General features: G+C 33.2%; 1 protein-coding gene across 1 annotated transcript in view; it reads left to right on the forward strand.

Moving 5' to 3' along the window:
* Window positions 1–3278: 3278 nt before the first annotated feature.
* Window positions 3279–23108, forward strand: part of LOC140439297 (cilia- and flagella-associated protein 43) — a 62176-nt gene continuing 42346 nt past the window's right edge. Inside the window, exons 1-8 of the mRNA XM_072529123.1 lie at window positions 3279–3354; window positions 3655–3923; window positions 5811–5973; window positions 8311–8524; window positions 10670–10789; window positions 12934–13206; window positions 14290–14532; window positions 17439–17756. Coding sequence (XP_072385224.1) covers window positions 3329–3354; window positions 3655–3923; window positions 5811–5973; window positions 8311–8524; window positions 10670–10789; window positions 12934–13206; window positions 14290–14532; window positions 17439–17756 — 1626 coding nt within the window. The 5' untranslated portion in view covers window positions 3279–3328. The remainder of the gene's footprint in view (window positions 3355–3654; window positions 3924–5810; window positions 5974–8310; window positions 8525–10669; window positions 10790–12933; window positions 13207–14289; window positions 14533–17438; window positions 17757–23108) is intronic.

A 23108-nucleotide genomic window follows, 5' to 3' on the forward strand; every position in this document is an offset into this window, starting at 1 on the left:
CGTAAATTTTGGCGAATGTTATGTAATGAACTGTTTTGCCTGTCTTTGTCCTGGTGAATTCCTCCACCATTAGAGAGATTTGTGAGCTACCCATTTCCTTGTAGCCGTTCTTGTTAAATACAGTATCCAGCAAGACCACTTATCTCTCATTAAACATTGATGTCCAACACTTATTTCATCTTACAAAATCAATTCTGCAGACAAATGAATGGTGCCCCAATAGGGCACTATCTCCAGTAACTGTTAATATCTTTATGGAAGATTTCGAAACCCGAGCACTATCTACATCAATGCTCAAACCCACATGTGGGCTACGATATGTTGACGATACATTCGTCGTTTGGCCCCATGGTAGAGATGCTTTGGTGTCTTTTCAAACCCATCTGAATGGTGTACATTCTAGTATCCATTTCACTTTGGAGGTGGAAACTGATTCATCCCTACCGCTTCTCAACGTTATTATAAAGAAAAACCAATCCCAAGGATTTCATCAACTGTTTATCGAAAACCCACCAATACTTATCGTTACTTGCATGCCTACTCTCATTATCCACCTTCCTTTACCTTAAAGTTAACATAGCCATTGTTTCTCGGAAACAGTCGCAGCAATATATTGTTTCATGGTGTAAAACTTCGGCAATAAATTAGCAATCAATTCCTTACGGTACGCTTTTTGGCCGATGTCTGGGTTTTCCAAAGGTGTGTTTTCAGCTAGGGAATGATGGGGTAGTTTTGGGGTATTGATTAATATACCAATCAACAGCAATTAATTAGCAATAAAATATGCCGCTAAGATGGGCCCTATACACATTTTCCTTGCCGAGATATAGCTTTGGCTAGGCTAGTTTTACCGTGAAGTTAGCATACCCACTATTTCTCGGAAAGGTCTACAGCAATAATTTTTTTCTTTCCGTAATTAATTAGCAATAAATTATAGTGTTGTTCTGAATTTCTCCTTATAGAATGGATATGCTAACTTTACAGACATCTGAGTAACATCGATCCTTTACATTTAAGACGTAAACGTGTATTAATCGGACAATACTGTAAAATACTAGGGTTCTTTCAACTTCCTATCTCTGGGTATAATAAAGTTATTTTTGTATATGAATATATATATGTATATATATATATATATATATATATATATATATATATATATATATATATATATATCGAGAAAAGGAGTACGACCGTCAATTCAAAATAAACTAAGGTACACTAAGAGTGGTGGGTTTTTCGGTCAAAGTGGAGAAATAAAAGACAAAGAAGGTGGCTACTTCATCTATTTATTGAAGACGTTTCGCTTTCTGCTCAGAAAGCATTATCAGTTCATCTAAAAAGAACAATATGAAACCAAACATCCATAGAGAAGTTACAATAAAAAGTGTGTTATCTTACAAAGACATGTAGCAGTCAATGATGTTAAAAATATGAAAAAGCTTACGAAACTGCACATTTAGAATAAATTTGTATAAATCAATTAATTGAAACTTGGTATAGTTTGCAATTTAACAAAATTAGCACAGCAAAAGAACATGTGATAAACATACATGTATATAAAAAAGTTATTATAAAAACTTAAGTAAAAAACATTAGGTTTATTTTAAAGTGTAAAGAACTAGAAAGATCATGAGAAAGCACTTCCAACAATTTATTTAATCAATTAGATTTTAAATTTAACTTTAGGTAACATTATAAGTTATTTAAGATTAAAATAGTAATAAAGATAAAATGATTTGATGAATAAAAAATCATTTCATTTCATTTTATCTTTATTACTATTTTAATCTTAAATAACTTATAATGTTAACTAAAGTTAAATTTAAAATCTAATTGATTAAATAAATTGTTGGAAGTGCTTTCTCATGATCTTTCTAGTTCTTTACACTTTAAAATAAACCTAATGTTTTTTACTCTTAAGTTTTTATAATAACTTTTTTATATACATGTATGTTTATCACATGTTCTTTTGCTGTGCTAATTTTGTTAAATTGCAAACTATACCAAGTTTCAATTAATTGATTTATACAACTTTACTCTAAATGTCCAGTTTCGTAAGCTTTTTCATATTTTTAACATCATTGACTGCTACATGTCTTTGTAAGATAACACACTTTTTATTGTAACTTCTCTATGGATGTTTGGTTTCATATTGTTCTTTTTAGATGAACTGATAATGCTTTCTGAGCAGAAAGCGAAACGTCTTCAATAAATAGATGAAGTAGCCACCTTCTTTGTCTTTTATTTCTCCACTTTGACCGAAAAACCCACCACTCTTCGAGTGTACCTTAGTTTATTATATATATATATATATATATATATATATATATATATATATATATAGATGAAGAAGATCTCAGCTTTATGCTCAGAAAACTAGAAGAAGAATATAAAAACAACGGAATGGAAATAAACTTAGAGAAAACCGAATACCTAACAACAGAAAACAAGGATATGAGAAACCTAGAGATAGACGAGGGAAGACAAATAAATGGAACAGATAAATTCAAGTATTTAGGAACCATAATATCGAACCAGGGAACAACAGAAGAAGATATAAACAACAGACTGAGACAAACAAGAAACTGTATAAGACAACTAAACTCAGTGTTGTGGGATAAGAACATTACGATAAAGACAAAAAAGAGAATATATAACACCCTGACAAGAAGTATCCTGACATATGGGTCCGAAAACTGGACAATAAACAAGAGAAATAGAGGTAGAATAAGAGCAGTAGAAATGGAGTTCCTGAGGAGAAGCTGTAGACTTACAAAAAGAGACAGAATTGAAAACGCAGAGATTAAGCGGAGAATGGGAGTGCAATCAGACATAATCGACTATATAGAGGAGAAGAGACTATCCTGGTACGGCCACGTCAGAAGAGCGGACAGAGGACGCTGGATAAACAAAATCACAGAATGGAGCCCGATTGGAAGAAGAAAGAGAGGAAGACCCCGAAGGTCATTCAGAGATGAAATCGACGAGGCTATGGAGAAAAGAACCCTGCGAGATGGAGACTGGAATGACAGGGAAAATTGGAGAAAACGGTTGAGTGAAGGAAGACAGTGAAAACTGTGGAAATCCTTAGTAGTAGTAGTATATATATATATATATATATATATATATATATATATATATATATATATATATATTAATAAAGAAACTCCTCATTGATTACGAACTAATAACAGTGTAAAATTAATTATGGACTCCTTTTAGGTTAATAATATAAGTTTCCATAGAAATCTGATTGATCAAACTATTGTCAGTATGTCAAATTTCATTTACCTAATGAAACGTAGAACTTTGTATCGTATGAATTATGAAAAGTACAGATAATCCAGTCCTGTAAGTACTACTAATAATGATTAATTTAGCTATATTTAATATATTTTATAATTACAACATAGGAAGTACTCTATAATTTGAAATACCTTTTGGGAATAAATCACAAATTATAAAATATATAATTTTCTATTAACATTATTCCAAAAGATATTTAGAAGATATTTATAAAATTTCAAAACATGGAGTTAAGCTTTTCCTTTTCCCTTTTTTCCTAATCAGTTTCTTTAATCTTATTACTATTACCTATATCAAAAGTTCCACTTCGTCTTTATACTGTTTTTGTAAGACGCTATGTTTTAGATGGGCGAAGGTCGGGCACGTAAAGTTTGTAAGCCTAATTTCCAGAGATGTCGTTTGTTATGGAAATGAATGTTTCGCAATGTTCTATCATCTCACTACTCAGGACGAACAAATGTTGGTAGCCAATTTGCCCAGCGGAAACGGAGACGGAATTAACGAAGTCAGGGGACATAAGAGCCATTATGTATTCGCCTACTCGGAAAACTGTGATAATGCTAGAGTTTTCATTAAAAATTATCCAGAATTTGAAACAATTCAAATATTCCATGGTAAGGTTATTATACAGTGAGGACGTAAAGGTTTGCATAAATTCAATATTATTGTAATTAAAAATATTTTGACGAAATGTTCGGACAGGTCGATTTATATTTTGGATTGCGCATAGGCCTACATAATTCGAAATACTGATGACGTCACCATTTTCATGTACATGACGTCATCGATGTTTTTTAGATGGAACGATAACACTCCTTTTTCGTTTTTCAATTTTGCTTTAAAAAAGAATTTTAAAAATATATGACACATAAAATCATCAGTTCGTGAATTAGAGAGAAATGTTTATTATAATTTTATTACAATTTTTATACAATGTTTATTACATTTTTTTTAATTTTGAGTAACACAATAGTTACAATTAAATTAAATATTAAAACTGCATACCGGTTACTTTTTGACAATAACCAAGGTGGTATTAAAATTCTTCTAAAACTTGATTTAAGGTTTCAGAGAGAATGAGTCTTACCTCATTTCGAATTGAATCTATTAATTCTTCAATATTCCCTGGTCTATTTATGTATACTTTATATTTAATATAACTCCAAAAAATACCCCAAAACCATAAAAAATCAAGGGTGGCTAAATCAGGAGATCTTGCTGGCCAATGTAAACTTTCTTGCCTATCTATCCATCTGTTGGGAAAACAGTATTTAAATAATCACGCACTATCATCATATCATCATATGGCTATACAGGCGAATTCTAAGGATATCATGGATATCATGGACAGACAAGATAACCAACGAGACCGTATTACGAAGAGTGGGCAAAGAAAGAGAGGTGATGTATACCATTAAAAGGAGAAAGTTGGAATATCTCGGACATATAATGAGAAACAGCACTAAATACAGATTACTGAAGGTAATCCTACAGGGTAAAGTATTCGGAAAGCGAGGAATTGGGAGAAGGAGAATATCATGGTTGAAGAACCTGAGGAAATGGTTCTCCACAACAACAACGAATCTATTTAAAGCATCAGTCAATAAAATAATTATAGCCAGAATGATTGCCAATATTCGGAACGAATAGGCACTGAAAGAAGAAGAATCATCATATAATGGGGTGGTTTGCCATCCTGTTGAAACCATATCAAATTACTAAGCATATTTGTATTTTGGTTATCTGGATATAGCACGGCGATTGCAGGAATATTATCGTTTTAAAACATTTCCAAATATTCTTCCGCAGTCAACGTTCCTTCAATAAAAAATGGCCCCATAATATTATTGCCAATACTTCCTGTCCAAACAATAATTTTTTCCGGATATTGCGTATGCGCTTCCATCTTCCAATGATGATTAGAATCTGACCAATATTTGCATTTTTGCCTACTAACAGTGCCATTTAAGTAAAATGTTGCTTCGTCTGAAAATACTACATGTTTTACAAATTGTGGGTCATTATTACATCGCTTCATCATCTCTTCGCAAAATTTCGTTCTTCGATCAGAGTCGTCCTCGTTGAGCTCCTGAACAAAAAATGGAATTTTTAATGTACATAATGAACATTATTATTTATACGTTGGTGACAATCCCCACGGTGTTCAAGAATTTAAGCATCAGCATAGGTTAAGCATAAACGTCTGGATTGGAGTAGTTAACGATTACCTACTTGGATCTATGGAATTGCCTGCTCCTTTAAATGGCGCTGATTACTTACATTTCCTTCAAAATTTTTTACCTGATTTGTTAGATGACGTGCATTTAAATATTCGGCAAAACTTATGGCCTTTGTAGAATAGAGGACGTTCCGTTCTATTGCGGTAGGGAAGTCCTGTGGGAAGTAGGGCAGTGTCGCCAGCATATAAAACGATTTTTCCGGATCTGTTATAAGATCAGTTGTATATGTATTTACCTACTAATACATGTTCATATTTGCAGAAGCTTTTTCTCAAGGGTACATAAGCATGACATTTGCAGAAACTTCGTTATTTATAACCTTGGGAGAATTACCTAAATTTACAATTACCGTCTGGAATTGGAGGACAAACAAAAAACTAGGACAGTCTGATACTAACATGCATACAAGAGAACAACTTATTAGGTAAGTGTAAAAAAGTTACTGTGACCAGTAATGTATTAGAAAAGCCATGCTACTTTAGCTTCTTTTGTATTTTTTGTAATTTTTTTTTTCATGTAATGAGAAAAGTCAAAGAAGCAGTTCCCATCCTACAATACAACATAATCATATAACATAAAGCAATATAACATAGCCAAATAACAAACGAACACATTTCACTGGAAACTTCAATAAAATATAATTTATCGCATCACTCACAGTACGTTTCCCTTGAGTGACCGTCATACACCCCGTTCTCCTCTATACAGAAGAGTACTCAGTCACAGAACTATATATGATCGGAGTGCTGTATGATAAGTGCATCCCGGGCATTATTCTTCTGTTAGACCACGCACATTAAGAACGCTGTGGTTGAAGAAGTTTCTTTTAGTCTTAGGATACACAGTCTAGTGACGTAGTGACACAAAGTCATTTCCGATAAAAGTCTTGTTTTTAGTATCAGAGCTGTAAAAACTTTTATAGTTTCCATTTTCCACACTTTACCAGTTCCTGTCTAGCTGATTTCTGGACAGGAACATAATATACATCTAACAAGCTCATTGAACGGATTTTGAAAAGCGCCTGGTCTGTTCATATCGCAATGGTTAAATCATTTAGCGTTTTCTGACAGTCTTTTGTTCTTGGTAAGGTTGTTAACTGTACGCCCAATCTTTGTCTGTATTCTTTTAACCGACAACGGTAGTTTCTGATCTACTTAATCCACCAACTCACATCGCAGACTGAGTTAAAAATCAAAATATTAATTTGAATAATTATGATTAGTTAAACAATTAGAAGAAAAACAGAAAAAACTGCGAAAACTATCGGGGAATCAGCATTATATCGTCTATAGGCAGACTGTATGGAAAGACCATAAAGGAAAAATTAGAAATATATATACAAGATAAAATCGGAGAAGACCAGGCAGGTTTCACAGCGGGGAAAGCATGCTTAGATCACATTTACACGGTCGAACAACTAATAGAAAAAAGAATGGCCAAAAATAGATCCGTCCATCTGGCTTTTGTTGATCTTAAGAAGGCATATGACTCAATACCTAGAACCAAGCTATGGGAAGCAATGGAAGACATCGAAGTTCCAGGAAGATTAATAAACGCGGTAAAAGCACTCTACAAGAATAACGAAGTAGCTATCAAAACGGGCAATAGAATATGCAGGCCATTTAAGACGACAAAGGGACTACTACAGGGTTGCTCCACATCCCCCACCCTGTTCAAAATATTCCTGGAAAAAACCCTGAAACCATGGAAAAGAAAGTGCGAAGGAATGGGTATACGAGTAAGGAACGAATATCTATATACGCTAAGTTTTGCCGACGACCAAATAGTGATCGCACAAGACGAGGATGACCTCAGTTTTATGATGAGAAAACTGGAGCAGGAATATACAAAGAATGGGATGGAAATAAACCTAAAGAAAACTGAATACCTAACAACGGAGAATACAGAAATAAAACAGCTGGAAATAGACGAAGGTAAACAAATCAAAGGAACAGACAAGTATAAGTATTTAGGTTTCATAATATCAAACAAAGGAACAACGGAGGAAGAGATAAAAAATAGACTAGGACAAACAAGAGACTGCATACGAAAATTGAACCCGGTACTATGGGATAAGAACATCAGCATGAAAACAAAGAAAAAAATATATAATACCATGACAAGAAGTATCCTCACTTATGGGTGTGAAAATTGGACAATAAATAAGAAAACCAAAAACAAAATAAGAGCAACAGAGATGGAATTCCTAAGGAGAAGCTGCAGAGTAACAAGAAGAGACAGAATAAATAACATGGAGATTAAGAGGAGAATGGGAATGAACTCCGACATAATAGACTACATCGAACAGAAGAGATTAACATGGTACGGACATGTCAGAAGAGCAGACCAAAATCGGTGGATAAATAGAATAACAGAGTGGAGCCCGATAGGAAGAAGAAAGAGAGGCAGACCCCGAAGATCTTTCAGAGATGAGGTGGACGAAGCAATGAGTAGAAGAAATCTACAGGAAGGGGACTGGCTAAACAGGAAAAATTGGAGAAAACGGTTGAGTGAAGGAATACAGTGAAAACTGTGGAAATCCTTGTTTATATATAAACAATTGCCACATCTTATTTTTTGAACGTTATTACTACTTAAATAAATAATTTTTTGGGCTAGCTAACTAAGGTACTTGTCCATTATTTTTGACGGGATTCTAATTATTGACAATGGTGGAAGTTCTTCGGTCTTATCATATACTGTAGACATATGATCAGTTTTATATAAGAAGTGAATAAAAATATTGCAATAATTGTTCTAGATGTAACTGGAACAAACCTGTCCACATGGTTCAATTGGGCGTCGATACTAAGGAAGTCTACTTCTGGGATCTGTACACATGCTGCAAAGAAATAGTGATAGGCGAACGTCAAGTACAGGTGTCGCATGTGGACAATTTGTCTTTCTTTACTCATGCCATGTGGACAACAGAAGGGGGACTATTTATATGCGACACAAAGGGAAATATGTACACCGTAAGTTATGCCATATTATATATTTATATTAAATAGTTGTTTAACTAAATTCACAAAAAATAAACTAAAAATATGAACTTTTTTTTTGTTCCTGTGCCCTGCTCGGTTATCCCAATTTTGTTGACAGCAGCTCGAAAAAGAGATGCAAATGATCTGTTAAACCTAAGGTTTCTAAGCTATGACGTTCTTGTTCGGCCTGGAAGATCTATAAAAAAGCCATCTTTTCTTAGTTAGTTTGTTAGAAGATCGCTGTTGTTTTATCCGGTTAATCCTTTAACAGGCTACTGAAGGTCATTTTGAATTACTTCTATATGTCAATCTGTCAAAAAACAGTGGTAAACCGTATTACCAGTGTTTGCTTGCAACAAAAAAATTCTTAAAATTCACTGGTATTACAGGTTCCTTTATCACCACAAATAAAATACAATATATATGCGAAAGAAATTATTTATTTTTAGAAATTTACAGTTACTGATGATATGGTATAAAGCATTCAATACACAATGCCAATTCACATTTTGAACATTTGACTGAAGTTCTTTTATGCCGTCCCACTTTGCTACACTGAGCACAACGCCGTGACGTAGTTTTCGTCGCCAAATGTCCTATATTGTCCGTTGCTGCCACTAACAATGAGCGTCCCATTTTTTTCCTGGCAGAAAACTCTTGTATCAATTCCTCGGCCAACTTGCTTCGAAATTGAAGGTGGCTGAGGGGCTTTTTTCTCTCTTCATTCCCAATGCATAAAGAATGTAGAAATTAACCACACTTGTCTGAATCATATAATAAAAGAGCTTCATCCACCACCTACGGCTCTTCCAACCTATGTTGTAGACCGCCATCCTTTGATCAAACCTATCCACACCACCCATATTTTTGTTATAGTCAACTATAGACATCGGGCAAACAACATTCTCTTTGATACCTTTTGTATTGGTCCGAAGAACGTGTCTTTTATCACCACCATTGTGAAAGTTGCTACATACTGTAACAGGTTTACTACCTATGTCTTTCCATTTCACGACAGATACATCACCACATATTGCGAAATCAGTCTTACTCATCGCTAATTTTTTGTCTTCAAGAAGTTCGCCCTTCGGGAAATACTTTCTGTTCTGCCTCATTGTCCCACATCCAAACAGTCCTCTATCCAGGAGTTTTTTCATTAGGGGAATTGTAAAAAAATTATTAAAGTATAAACAGAAGCCTCTATTCTGTAGTGCCTCTGATAATTCAATTACAACTCTTTCTCCAAATGTATGCTCCGGATTTATCGCTGTTTTACTTTGATAAACGTTCAACTTCAACAAATATCCTGTTTCAGCACATGCCATTGCCCAAACTTTAAATCTCTTTTCGACGTGATCGCGATATTTCTGCTTGGTATTAAGCTTTTGCTGTAGATTTTATCGAGCCGTGTGATTAATGTGCGGATTTTGTACAGCATATCATAACCTGGATCACCACGTGGCAGCATTCCCCCATTGTCGTTCAAATGAATGAACCTTAAAATTCGCAAAAACCTTTTTATAGGGAAAATGTTACAAATACGAGGGTTGTTGAAATTTGGGTCTCTTGACCAATATTTAGGGATAGCCGGCAAAGAGTTAAAATCCATAATTATTAATACCTCCAGAAAAGCCCTTAGCTCCTCCACTATAATGTTCAGAAGTACTCCACTCTGACTGGCATACAACTTAGATTGATTTACAATCAACTGCAATGTTTCTGTAGACAACAGAAAATTCAAAAAGTCCATTGGCTTCTCCGAACCAACCTGCAATAATACAACAATTATTTGCAAATAAATCGAGTAAAATAAGTTTTTACCTGCACCAATCTACCAAACTTGTTCCCCCTTTCTTTTCTATCACCCAGTCCAAAATCTCTAATAATGTTACTTTGTCCGTCTTTTCTTATCTTAGCATTAAGGTCACCCATCAGAATGGTGAGATCTCTAGTCTTAAGTTGGTCAGAAACAGTTTTAACATCTGCGTAGAACGAAAATAGTAGTATTGAGACAAATAGTCTCAATATTCGAGCAAAAGGACACTATTGGTAATATGAAAAAATTGTCAAAGCTTTCATATATTTTAGTAATTTTGATTTTACTAGTTCTTATTTTTATTTTTTTATAATTTGTAGGTGGATTTTGAATTCAGATTAGAACGAGTTATAGAGGTAAATTTAGAAGGAAGTGGAATACCCAGTCTTACTTGGTATAAAGGTGGCATTGTTGTGGCAGGACCAGATAAAGTTATTAGGGTAAGCGAAACAAAAATAAATTTGAATTCATGTCTCATATCATTTTTATATACAAAAAATGTTTCAATTACTTACTTGTACCGATGAAAAATCTCGAATGCCGGGAAAATGGGTAAAAATGGCATAAATACGTGACTGATCGCTAGTTGCTGGGATTAACATATAAATATAATGATAATGTTTTTTCCTTAGTTTTACAGATTGCAAGCGTTTTCATAGCAATTTTAATAATAAGGAAGCAAAGTTATTAAGGTCTGTTGTGCAAATTTCTCCTGACCTGGAGACTCGTCCGATGACAGGGTGAATTAATGGAACTAATTTAGGAAAGAACTGGAGAAATTTTGCCTAGAAATTTCTCCAACGTGAAAAATTATACGTCTTTGGTTATTTATCTACTCTATATGGACTCAAACACTACACTTACCTATTTCTTTTGATTTTGTAAATAAAACAATAAACCGCAATTCAGTATTTCGGCGAAATATCCTTGAAATTTGTTTTCTATCGAAAAAGTTACTTTCTAAATTTGCCAGAAGTAATCTCTTAGGATTTTCCAAATTTCTGTTAAAAAATTTTGAATAAAAACTGAAAATCTCAAGCCTCCCAAGTAGACGTTGTTTAGTTTTCCTAATAGAAGATTGCTTAATTCTTGCCTTTCTGACAGTTTATGCCGGTGGTCTTTCCATTTTTCATGCAGCTTTTGAGCCACTAAAATAGTGTAGTGAAAATATCTTATCATTTAAATTCCCCATAACTAGTCAACTGCTCGCATATTATTTATTCTTCTACAAGAAGAAATGCAAGAACATAATTATTATAAAGTTTGTTTTAATTTATTTACAATATTCTAACACTAAAAATACAATTAATTTATAACATTTATTACTTAAATCTACAAATTTATTTTATTGACTAACTTCTACAATTTAATTTCTCTTATTTATATTGTGCGCATATGCTTCCAGACATCTCTCGAAGCCGTGAAGTCTTGCTTGAAATCGTTCGACCGGTTTGATCTGAACAGTGTGGAATCATCTCGAAGCAGCAGCTTCTTCTAACGTTTAGTCAGGTTCCTAGTGACGCCAGAACATCGGAATCGCGTTTTCAGTGATCAGTGACGGAGCAAGTGAGCTGACGTAACAATGTTTTCATATTTCTTAATTAAAAATTACAAAATTATATTAAACAGAAAATATCTATTAAGGATGATTTGACGGGAGAATAGATAAAGTTTCCATAAAACCCCACTTTTTTATATTTACGGTTCAATTTTTAAGTAAGTCTTGTTTTGATCCCTTGGACCCAAAATCGTTTGGATTGAGCCATATAGACCTATTGACTGCGTTTAGTTGAAATCAAATGTATCATTTCTGAGCTATGATTTTCGTTATGGATGAATAGTTAGACAACCTAAGGTACATATTATTTAGAGGTAGAAAATAAGAGGAGAAAAACTCATCAACATTCTGATAAACAACAAGAACAACCTGATTCGTCAAGATGAGACGAAATTCAAATGCACTTCAGGATACCTACACATATTTGGAATATAACAATCATTATTACATTCTCGATAGAAAAAGATAGTTACTTAGCAGTTGATCGAGTTTTTGAACGTGTAAAAAATGTGAAGAATGTTAAAAAATATAGCAGGCTTTGCTAAAAATTGATTACTAAGTAATACATTTGAAAATTTTGGACATGTGCATATACTTGGTGAGGCTTATCCTCACCCGAGTGAAACAATCCACTATGTCAGACATGTTGACATTAAATCCAAATATTTCAGTTTCAAAAGTGGAAACCATGCAGCTGAAGTAGCAAAGTACATTTTCTTTTCTTTCGTTGCAGTATCAAGTCTAAATTATAAAATACGTTTTTAATAAAAATTTTAGGTAGTAGATATCATTCTGTAGAAGTGAGCAAAGTACCAACCAAACCATTTAAATTTAACAGCCCAGTTATGAATTTTTCTCGACAACTATAAAGAAAAATTCAAATTATCCCTTGAGATTATTGGTTTCTACTTTAAATAAGTTCGTTTAAATCACTTATAAAGTTTATAAAAATTATATTTTGGATTATTTTTTAAATATTGTTTAATTTTTAATTAATAATAGTTGTAGACTATACTTGTGTTGTAGCACTATAAAAAATCCGGAACTTGGAGTTGTGATTGGACCATTAATCTTGATCGTCCAGTAAACAGAATTGCATCGGTGAGATCAGAATATCTTATTGTAAACGATGAAGATGGCGAATTAATGAAGTTAACAGAAAACGAGGAAGCATCTTCTTTAACCAGTACATCAGTGGCAATCAGTGACTTTTGTATGATATATCCTTTGGGAGACTACATAGTGGCGCTAAGAAAACAAACTAATCTTTTAGTATTTAAAGTTGAGACAGGAGAACAGGTGAGGTATCGGTTATGTTTATTGAATTACCTTTTTTGTGTGTTTTTATCGTCTCTAATTATATTATATATATATATATATATATATATATATATATATATATATATATATATATATATATATATATATATATATATATATCTATATAGAAAAGAAATTTAATCTTTGCAGATAAGTTAAATAGTAAACTCTTAAATATTGGGGAAATCTGCAAGAAAGACTCTAATGAGTATCAATTGTTTCGCCGAACGTTTTCGCCAAAGAGAATTAATTTGGCTTCTTCAGGGCTGAAAGAGAATAAATTATAATTAGCTACCATATATTATCTATTAAAACATTATTGATCTTACCGTAACTTAGAATTGTAGAGTTAGAATATTAAAAAACTTTGCTAGTAACATAGTGGTGTTTTCTGTTACTATGTGCAAAAAAAGTTTTTTTCTTAAGGTTTGAAATGTATGGTATGGTAACAATGTAGTTACATTGGGTTTTTCGATTAACCTTGGGTATACCTTTGCGTGTTAAGTTCAAAGCTACCATACATTTCAAACCTTAAGAAAAAAAAAAAAGTATGTTACTAGCAAAGTTTTTTAATATTCTAACTCTACAATTCTAAGTTACGGTAAGATCAATAATGTTTTAACAGATAATATATGGTAGCTAATTATAATTTATTCTCTTTCAGCCCTGAAGAAGCCAAATTAATTTTCTTTGGCGAAAACGTTCGCCACTCTTTCTTCTCTTCCCGTTAACTATTCCCGATTTCGTGGCCGGAGCGCAAAATTTGAGATATAAATGGAATATAATTGTTCTGTTTAGAATTATATTATGCTCCGTGCGAGTAAGAATGGCACAGTAGTTTTAGGTTACGTTTCTTGCTTATCTCTATAGTACAGTCACTGTTTTACTCTTATTATTTTCTTCAATATTTCTTAAGAAACCAAAGAACTGTTACTTATTTCTTTCATAAGCCAACGTTGCTCTTTTCTTGTGAAAATAATGATTATGGTAATCAAAATTAAAAAAAATATTTTCTTATATTTATATATTATGTACTAACTAGCTAAACACACACAATTTTAGATGTCAATGATGATCTTAAAATCAGCAGCTACAACAATAGATGCAAACCCAATCTACCCATACTTGGCAGTAACTTTCCAAAATGGTTTGGTCGAATTGGTCTCAATTTACAATCCATTAAAACTAACAACCATGTGTAATTTTCATTTGTCTGAAAAGCCAATCGATAAAATTCGATTTTTTGAACATGGACAAATTTTGGTAACAGCGGATCATAAAACAGGAGATATATTTATAATAGAGGTAATTATATTATATTTTTATATTGAAAATTGTTTCCCATGAGTCAATACCGTTATTCTGCATTTGGCTTATATTCGTAGCTTGTTCTTCGTTCTGATGGTTTAGTGTTTTATTTGCTAGATCCATTACTTGCCCTTTATTATCATCTATGTGTTCAACTCCAGTTAGAAGCTCCTCAATGTACTGTTTCCAGTGTTCTAACATTTTAATTTCTCCCATATCGACTTCTGCATTCTTGTCTTTATAATGTACAGTTTTCGGCTGGAGTCCTCTCTTTTAATTTTTTATCAATTGATACAGATACCTAATTTTATTATTTTTATAGCTTTCCTTCATCTTTTTCAGCTTAGCTTCATATTTTCTTTTTTCTTGCAGTAGTTTTTTGGTTTTATTTCTTTGCTTGGTGTAATTTTTCTGTGCTTTTCTTGTTTCTTGGGTTATCATTTTTAATCGTACATGGCCCGCTTTTCCAATTCTTATCAAAATTCTTTATCAAATCATTATTTTTGTTTTTTTTTGTGTTGTCATTGGTGCTGGAAATATTTGCTGCTTCCTTATTTACATCTCTTATTGTTTCCCTCATGCATTCAAATTATTTTCATCTGTTGTGCTCTTTAATTTGTTATTAATGATTTGCTCAATCACCGTTTGCTTACTTTCTGTCTGTAATCTGATTTAATTTCTTTTTGTTTCGAAGTGGTCTGAGTCCATATCGAGTCCTATATATGTTCTTACCTTTGTTGTGCAGTTTTCATCATTTTTCTTAATTAAAACATGGTTAAACTAGATGACTGTATGGCTGTCCAGAAATCTTTATGTTGCCTTATAAATGTCTTGATTGGTAGTACGTACTATTTATTATAATTCCCTTATCTTTAGCAAAATCTACCAGGAAATATCCATTTCCGTTGGTATCTAGATGGAAACTGTGCTTGCCTATATTAGACTTGGGTATAGCCTCATATACTTGATCTAATTTGTAATAAAATTGCACTTTATTTCCTTTTCTTCCAAGGTTGTATGTATTTACAAGGGTTATCTTTTGATTTTTACTTTTTATTTAAGGATGCACATCCGATCCGATACTTCTTTAAAGAAACATATTCCTTCAATTTTTTACTTATTATAAAACCTCTACCCAGTAATTTGTTACTACCTCCTCTATTCAATAATATATAATCGTCTATTTCCTGGCTAGTTCCAATTATTTTGTCTCTTGTACTAAATCCAATTTATGTTATCTAACTACAAAGAAGTTTAAAAAATTAGGATGTTAAGCTTCACAAAAAGCTATACAAGAAGCTTTAAAGAAAAAAAGCAAGAAATAATAAAAAGCATAATATTTTATGTATTTCTTACTCTTTTTTTATTAACATCATTATTTAATAAAATATGGAACCAGATTCAAGCGAAACGCCGAAAATCCGAGATTTGTGAATGGCAACATTGGCAATACTGTATTACGTCAGGGTTTTGCTAGTCAGTCAGTAACCCAACTGGAAGCGGCTATTTGGCCTTTAGTACAGTTTCGTGTGGCTTCCGGTGTTTATTAGTGACATCAGATAGTTGTTACTAAGGTGATATTGTTTAATTGTCAGAGGAATTCATCAGCGTCAGTTCAACGAAAATGGCAACCAGAAACCCAAAACGTGTTGACTAGTCGCCAGGAAGGAAAGCCAAAGCAATTATCCTTCGAGAAGAAGGTTACACTTATCGAGAAATAGCAAACAAATTTGGTGGTGGCGCCACAAAATTAGGTATTGTCAAATCAACTGGATTACAAATATTGGACCACACTATCAGAAGAAAGTTGTGTGAAAATGATTACGAGCACGAATTCCTAAAAATAAGTCGTTCCTGAACAAAAAACACATGCAAAAACGCATTGATTGGGGTTTTTCACACAGAGGGTGGACAGAAGAACAATGGAGTAAAGTAATTTGGAGTGATGAAACCAAAATCTCGATCTTTGGAAGTGACGGAGTCATGGTATTGGCTTGCATGACCACTAATGGAGTTGGACGTTTAGCAGTAATAGAGGGCAATATTAATGCAAAAAAATATCAGGAAGAGATACTGTAAGCCAAACTGCTGCCGACTATCAGAGATTTGTTCTAAGGGGATGCCAACAATGCATCTTCCAGCAGGATGGAGCGCCTTGTCATACGGCTAAGACTTCCATGGAATGGTTGAGAAACCATGATGTTACTGTTCTACATTGGCCTGGAAACAGTCCCGATCTAAATCCAATAGAAAATTTATGGTCAAGGCTGAAAGTCTTAGTATCACGCCGAAACCCAAGCAACAAGAGAGAACTGATAGAAGCCATTATTCAAAACTGGTTTAGAGTTATTACACCAGAAGATTTGGCTCGTCTCGTCAACTCCATGCCTCGCAGAATTGAGTCTGTCCTAAAAAACAAAGGTTATCCTACCAAATACTAATTTTGTTGATAATAATCATTGTACCATTTTTTTAAATATATCTACTAATAGCTAACGGCTGTTGTTTTATTTATTTTTATATTTTTGGAGGATTTTCCCCCTTAAAATAGACGTTAAATATTAAGTAGAAGCATAAAACGCTGTAAGAAAATTATAGATAAACTTATAAATAACATAAGTCTTGTGAAAAAGAGGAATGCTGATAACAAAACTAAAATTTTTGAAAAGTTTCCAGAATTTTGGCCACTAGTGTGCGCGTATATTCCAGTGCTATGATTCTTAAATCCGGTCCTGACGCGCCGCTCGGGACAAACCGGCAACGTTGTCGGCCGTTTTGCGTAAGAAATTCATTGCCCATCATACCTGCACTGCATTCTAACTGTGGCTTCTAATATAGATAAATTATTAAGGGGGGACGTAACACTTATTTCTGCACACTATGTATATTTTTTTTTATTTTAGGGTGTACCTGGAACTCAAATGAAAGTTACATGTCACGTAGAAGTAAAACAACAAGTTGCAGACTTTATTTTGGTTGCTTCTAAAACTTGTTTGCGGTTGTTTGTTTTGCCAGTAACGTCGAAATATTTAGCGGGAAACAAAATAATCAGATATTGTATTATCGATAAGGAAACTGTTAATGTTAAAGAGTATTATTTTGAACCTTCGGGAACCTTGTATTCTTATTTAAGTCCCATTCAAGGATCCAGCAGAGATAGGATATTCTTTGCCGTTCCTTTTGCTTCAAAAAATTTGCATCAATTGGAAACCAAAAGAGGTGTAAGTATTGATTGTAGATTTAAAAAACGATTCATTATGTTTAAAATTAATAAAAAGAATTTGATAATACATTGCGATATGCCGTTAACCACAACTATAATAGTTTGTTAATACATATATCTATATCTATAATAGTTTCATTTTTTATACCTCACTTATAACGAAAATTTAGACATGTTTCACATTTATAGTCCGGTTCACCCTTTTTGGCCTATTTGATATTGAAAACCACTGAATTCAGGTGAAACTGTTATAGTGTATTTTTATGTATGAGAGAGTAATAAAACAATAAATTATGTATGCAAATCCCTAAACTGTTGATACGGGTGACTCAATGAAAAACAGATATTTGTCAACAAGTTTACAGAAGTATATAGGAAAACAATTTTAAATTGAGTATGACCACCAGGTATAAAGGTTGGAGCAGAATAGAATACAATAGCTGTGAGGGTTACTAATCCCTAAATAAGGTTGCCAGTGTCGGAGTGATGGAGGTTAACAGGTACTAATGAATTTGCAAGAAATGTAAGATGTTTATTTTATTGGTTATATATAACCAATAAAAGTTTAATAAGTACCTACCTATTTGCAAAATAAAGTTTAATTCTTTAGATAAAATAAAACGTTTTATTTTATCTATTTGCAAAATAAAGTTTAATTCTTTGCCTATTTGCAAAATAAAGTTTAATTCTTTATATAAAATAAAACGTTTTATTTTATCTGAAATGAGTGCATTCCACGAAGTAAGGGTTTCAACAATCAAACATGAAATTCTTTAATTTCAGGAATCTACGACAGTAATTGACTAGATAATTACCTTCTAAACTTATTCCACAGAAAATGTGATAGTGGGTTTTTCCATTTTGTATATAGGAAGGTCCAAGTGGCGTATTCAAAATCCTTAACAGTTCTCTAAAAGTAGGTACTTCAGTTGCAAGGTGCAGTTTATTGTGTATACTAGTGTTATGGAAAATTTGGAAGTGCCGTGTAAACGCCGAAAAATTGGTCCTCTAACAGTTAATGAAAAAACATTAATATTTAATTGTTTTAAATCATTTACAGACAAACGTTTATGTGAAAGTGTTGATGAGACCGTTGAGTTAGTTAGCAGTACACTTGGTGTTGGGAAATCTACGATTTACAGAGTTATTAAAGAAGAGAAATGTGGTAGTTTTCAAATGCCACGTAATGCTCCAGGGAAACCAAAATTTTAAATAGAATATCATTTTAAAGAAGGACTTCGACGGAAAGTGCATGAATTCTTCTTTAGACAAGAATTTCCAACATTGGATAAAGTTCTTGTCTCAGTTCGAGATGATAAGGATTACCCAGAAATGAGTCGAAGTACGTTATGGAAACTTTTAAAAGAAATAGGCTTCCGCTGGAAAAAGAATCCCAGAAAGTCTATTTTATTAGAAAGAAGCGATATTGTCATATGGAGAAGACATTTTCTAAGAACCATAAAGGAAATGAGAAACCAAAAAAGAAAAATATTTTATCTTGATGAAACATGGATCAACGAGGGTCATACACCAAATAAATTTTGGCAGGATGAAACTGCTACAAGTCAAAGGCACGCTTTTGTAAATAACTTATCTACTGGTTTAAACCCACCATCAGGAAAGGGACGCAGGCTGATAATAGTACACATTGGCAGTTCAGACGGTTTTGTTGAAGGTGGTTTATTAACTTTTGAATCAATTCGTACCGGTGACTACCATGAAGACATGAACGCTGATGTCTTTCAAGAATGGTTCGAACAAATGATGGATCTTCTTCCTAAGAACTGTGTAATAGTAATGGATAATGCAAGTTATCACTCCAGACTTATAGAAGGACTGCCCACAACCAAGTGGTTAAAAAAAGACTTGCAGAATTGGCTGAGTTCAAAAAATATTACGTACCATCCCGGATCTATAAGAAAGGAACTTTATTCGTTGTGTGCCCTTCATAAAGAAAAATTTAAAAAATACGAAATTGATGAAATTGCTAAAAATCGTGGAATGACAGACTTAGATCCCCACCATATCATTGTGAATTAAACCCGATTGAACTGGTATGGGCACAGATAAAGAGTGAAGTTTCAAGAAAAAATACCACTTTTAAAATTCATGATGTTAAACAGTTGTTTTTGGAGGCCGTAAATAATGTAAAACCTGAAAACTGGGAAAAGGCAGTAAATCACACTATTAAAGAAGAGGAAAAAATGTGGAAGCTGGACAATATTACTGATAAAATGATCGAGCCAGTTATTATAAATCTTGGTTCTGAAAGTTCATCTTCTGAATCTGATTTGGATTTGTAACAAGTAGCTGCAAGTTTTATATTAATATTTTTATTCATCTATTTAACATACCTTAGACGGTTTTAAAAACTCTTTTTCTCTTTTGTAATTTTTAAAAATTAAAAAAAATGTGAATTTTTTAAAACCCTTTTTAATGTAGGCCAGTCAGTTCTAATATAGTGTGTGATAAAAGAGGTCACTTTTGTTTACATACACATAACACTTTATAACACTGAAATAATTCATTTATTTTTTACAATTATTCAAAGTAATTTTTCAATTAATCTTGAGCACGCCCATGGAGTGGTCGGAGCTACCAGTTAAAATTATGCTAATTACTCTCTCGTTCATAAAAATAAACTATAATCAAATTGCTAATATACTCCAGTCGTCAGGTACAGGTACGAAAATGCCTCTGAATCTTTAAAAATCATACCAACAAGCTGAATTTCGCTGAGAATGTCATTTTTAAGACCCCAAAAATATGCAAAAAAGGTTACTACTCCTACTCCCCAGCTTTCCCCTAAACCATCCCTCGTAGGGGGAGAAAACGGAAAAAATCGATTACCAAGAATTAGTACGGTGTAGAAAAAAAAAATGTTTCAAATAAAAAATGAAGCTGAGATAATCTTAAACAAAAATGTTTATTAGCATTTTTTTGTCTGGAATGAACCATCAGAAACAACGCTTGAAGCGACCGCCGATTCTGAATGACAGTTATAGGCGCGAAATCGATTTTAAATAAAATTTGTTTCAACTCGACAGTAAAAATTCGATATCTTTTGATCAGAGTGACCTATCGACAAAAAACAAAATGCGTTTTAAATGTGAAGAGTGGAGCTTTTGTTCGCAATTTTTGTATTTTGCCGCGAATGAACTCAGTTTTTTAGCAGGTAGGTCTCTGGCATTGAGAGCGATAGTGTCCGAGGAACCCTTGAGCACGGCCTCAGATATCATCGTGGCCATGCTGGAAGAGTCCTGCATAACCGAGGCTGGAGAGCGGTTCTGTTCAACTTCTAGGACCGAGGTATATTTCGAACATTTGGACCATCTCTTCATAAAAGAAACCTCCTTTCTGTCAGGCAACACACTGATTAATTCACTGTACCTATGCGCAAGCGTAACCACAAAATTCGGAGTTAAACCATTAACGGATATCGGTTAAAATCTTAATGAAATTAAACAGATTTAAGTGCTAACCTAGTAATGAAAAACTGATTCAGCATAAATATTTGGGTGGCCCAAAAATTAAATAGGTTAACCCAACACTGAAAGATCAGCCCTCAGTCTAATAAAACTATCCGCGGTTTGGAAAATTGCAGCATTAATTATTGCTTATTTAGGAGTGAGCTTGCTCTTATTCTAACTCTATTCTCTTCTAACTCTTATGCTAACATTCCAAGTACTTGTAATCAGTTATCTGTCTTAGCATTTTTAGCATGTGTAGTTAAATTTATTTTGTATTATACAGCCCTAATAATCATACTAGCGAATAGCAAAGAAATTTCTAATGTAGGGGAGAGTGGCAATGAAACGGACATTTTATTGTATAGGCTTATATTTATTGCAGAGAGGTTTCAAATAGAAAATAAATTGGCAGTAAAAAAATACATTCTTAACCCATCAAATATGAAAAATATTATTAACAACTTAAAAGCATTAAATAAAATATAAAACATTAATTACAATTGTTACAAAAGAAATGGCGAACTCCTTGTAGGTCACAAGATTCGTGACTCCACCTCTTGCACATATAACATTGCAACCAGTCTATATTACTTTGAATGTAGTCTCCTTACACACTCTGCAAGTCTCATCTTCTTCATTTTTTTCATTAGCGAATTTTGTCTGATTTTTACTTGTTTCATTTTTTGTATTTTTTTGGTAATATATTTTTATCTTTGGTTTCATTAAATGTAATAAGAGGAAAGTCATCATCGCTTGAGTCGTGTAGCGATATATTTTAATTGGATCTCAGAACTTGATACTTGACATAAGCTTTGAATACGTTTTCTTGCGACTTTTGATATTTTCCATGTTTTACAAGCAGCTACTTCTTTTTCCTCCATGAGTCTATCCTTTTCGGGGTGTCTGTGATAATTGTAGTTTTACTTTTTCTGGGCCCTCCTAGCTTTGATTTTCGGGGACTAGCCTTGGGGCACGGTCTTATTTGTTGTGGAGATACATATGGAACATCTCTTGAAGTAGATGGAACATATCTTGAAGTAGATGGAACATTTCTTGAAGTAGAAGGTAAGTCAAGACCAGTACTTTCATTTAATGCCAATAAAGATTGTGCATCAGCAATTTCATCGGTTGATGAGAATGGATTAGGTCTATCCGTAACAAAACATGGTAAAAAATCATCATTTAAAAATACATTTCTATTAAATAGGTGAATACCTGTCTTAGCAAATCGTTTTATTATATTTTCCATAGAAAAAGCACGAAAAAAAGGCCTCATTAGCAAATGACGCTACTTCATATAACGTGACTATCTTGCAAGGATTAGATAACATCCATACGTTCATAGAAATTCTAAATCTCGTTTTAAAAGCCCCAATACGGAAACGTCTGCTGGTTGTAGACGATGGTTGCAATGTGGTGAAATGGTGTGAGAATAAGGCATGGTTTCTCTTTGGATGAACTGTTATACTTGATAAAATGTTTAATTGCTAATAGAAATCCTTCTTCTGTTATCCAACCGCTTGGATTATCTAAACCTAAAGCACCTTTGGATGGACCATCTTTTAGCATAAAATCTTTTTAATGAACTTTTGGGAACACAAATGCTGGAGGAATTTTGCCCTCAGAAGTATTCATAAAACCTATCATAGTCACTAAATTGCCTCTTTCGGTCGAAATTACTTGGCCAACCTGTTTTATTACTTTCACTGCTATGACCTTAGGAGGATTTGTTACGGTACTCCAGCCAGTTTCGTCAATGTTCCATATCATGTGTGGCTCAAAAGTAAATATCTTTAAAACCGTTTCTAAACCATCACAGAAGCTAGCTACATTTTCAGTATTAAAAGATGTAGTTCGTTTCTTTCTGATAGAAAGAGTAG

The sequence above is a fragment of the Diabrotica undecimpunctata genome, chromosome 4 (genome assembly GCF_040954645.1).
Source record: "Diabrotica undecimpunctata isolate CICGRU chromosome 4, icDiaUnde3, whole genome shotgun sequence".
NCBI lineage: Eukaryota > Metazoa > Arthropoda > Insecta > Coleoptera > Chrysomelidae > Diabrotica > Diabrotica undecimpunctata.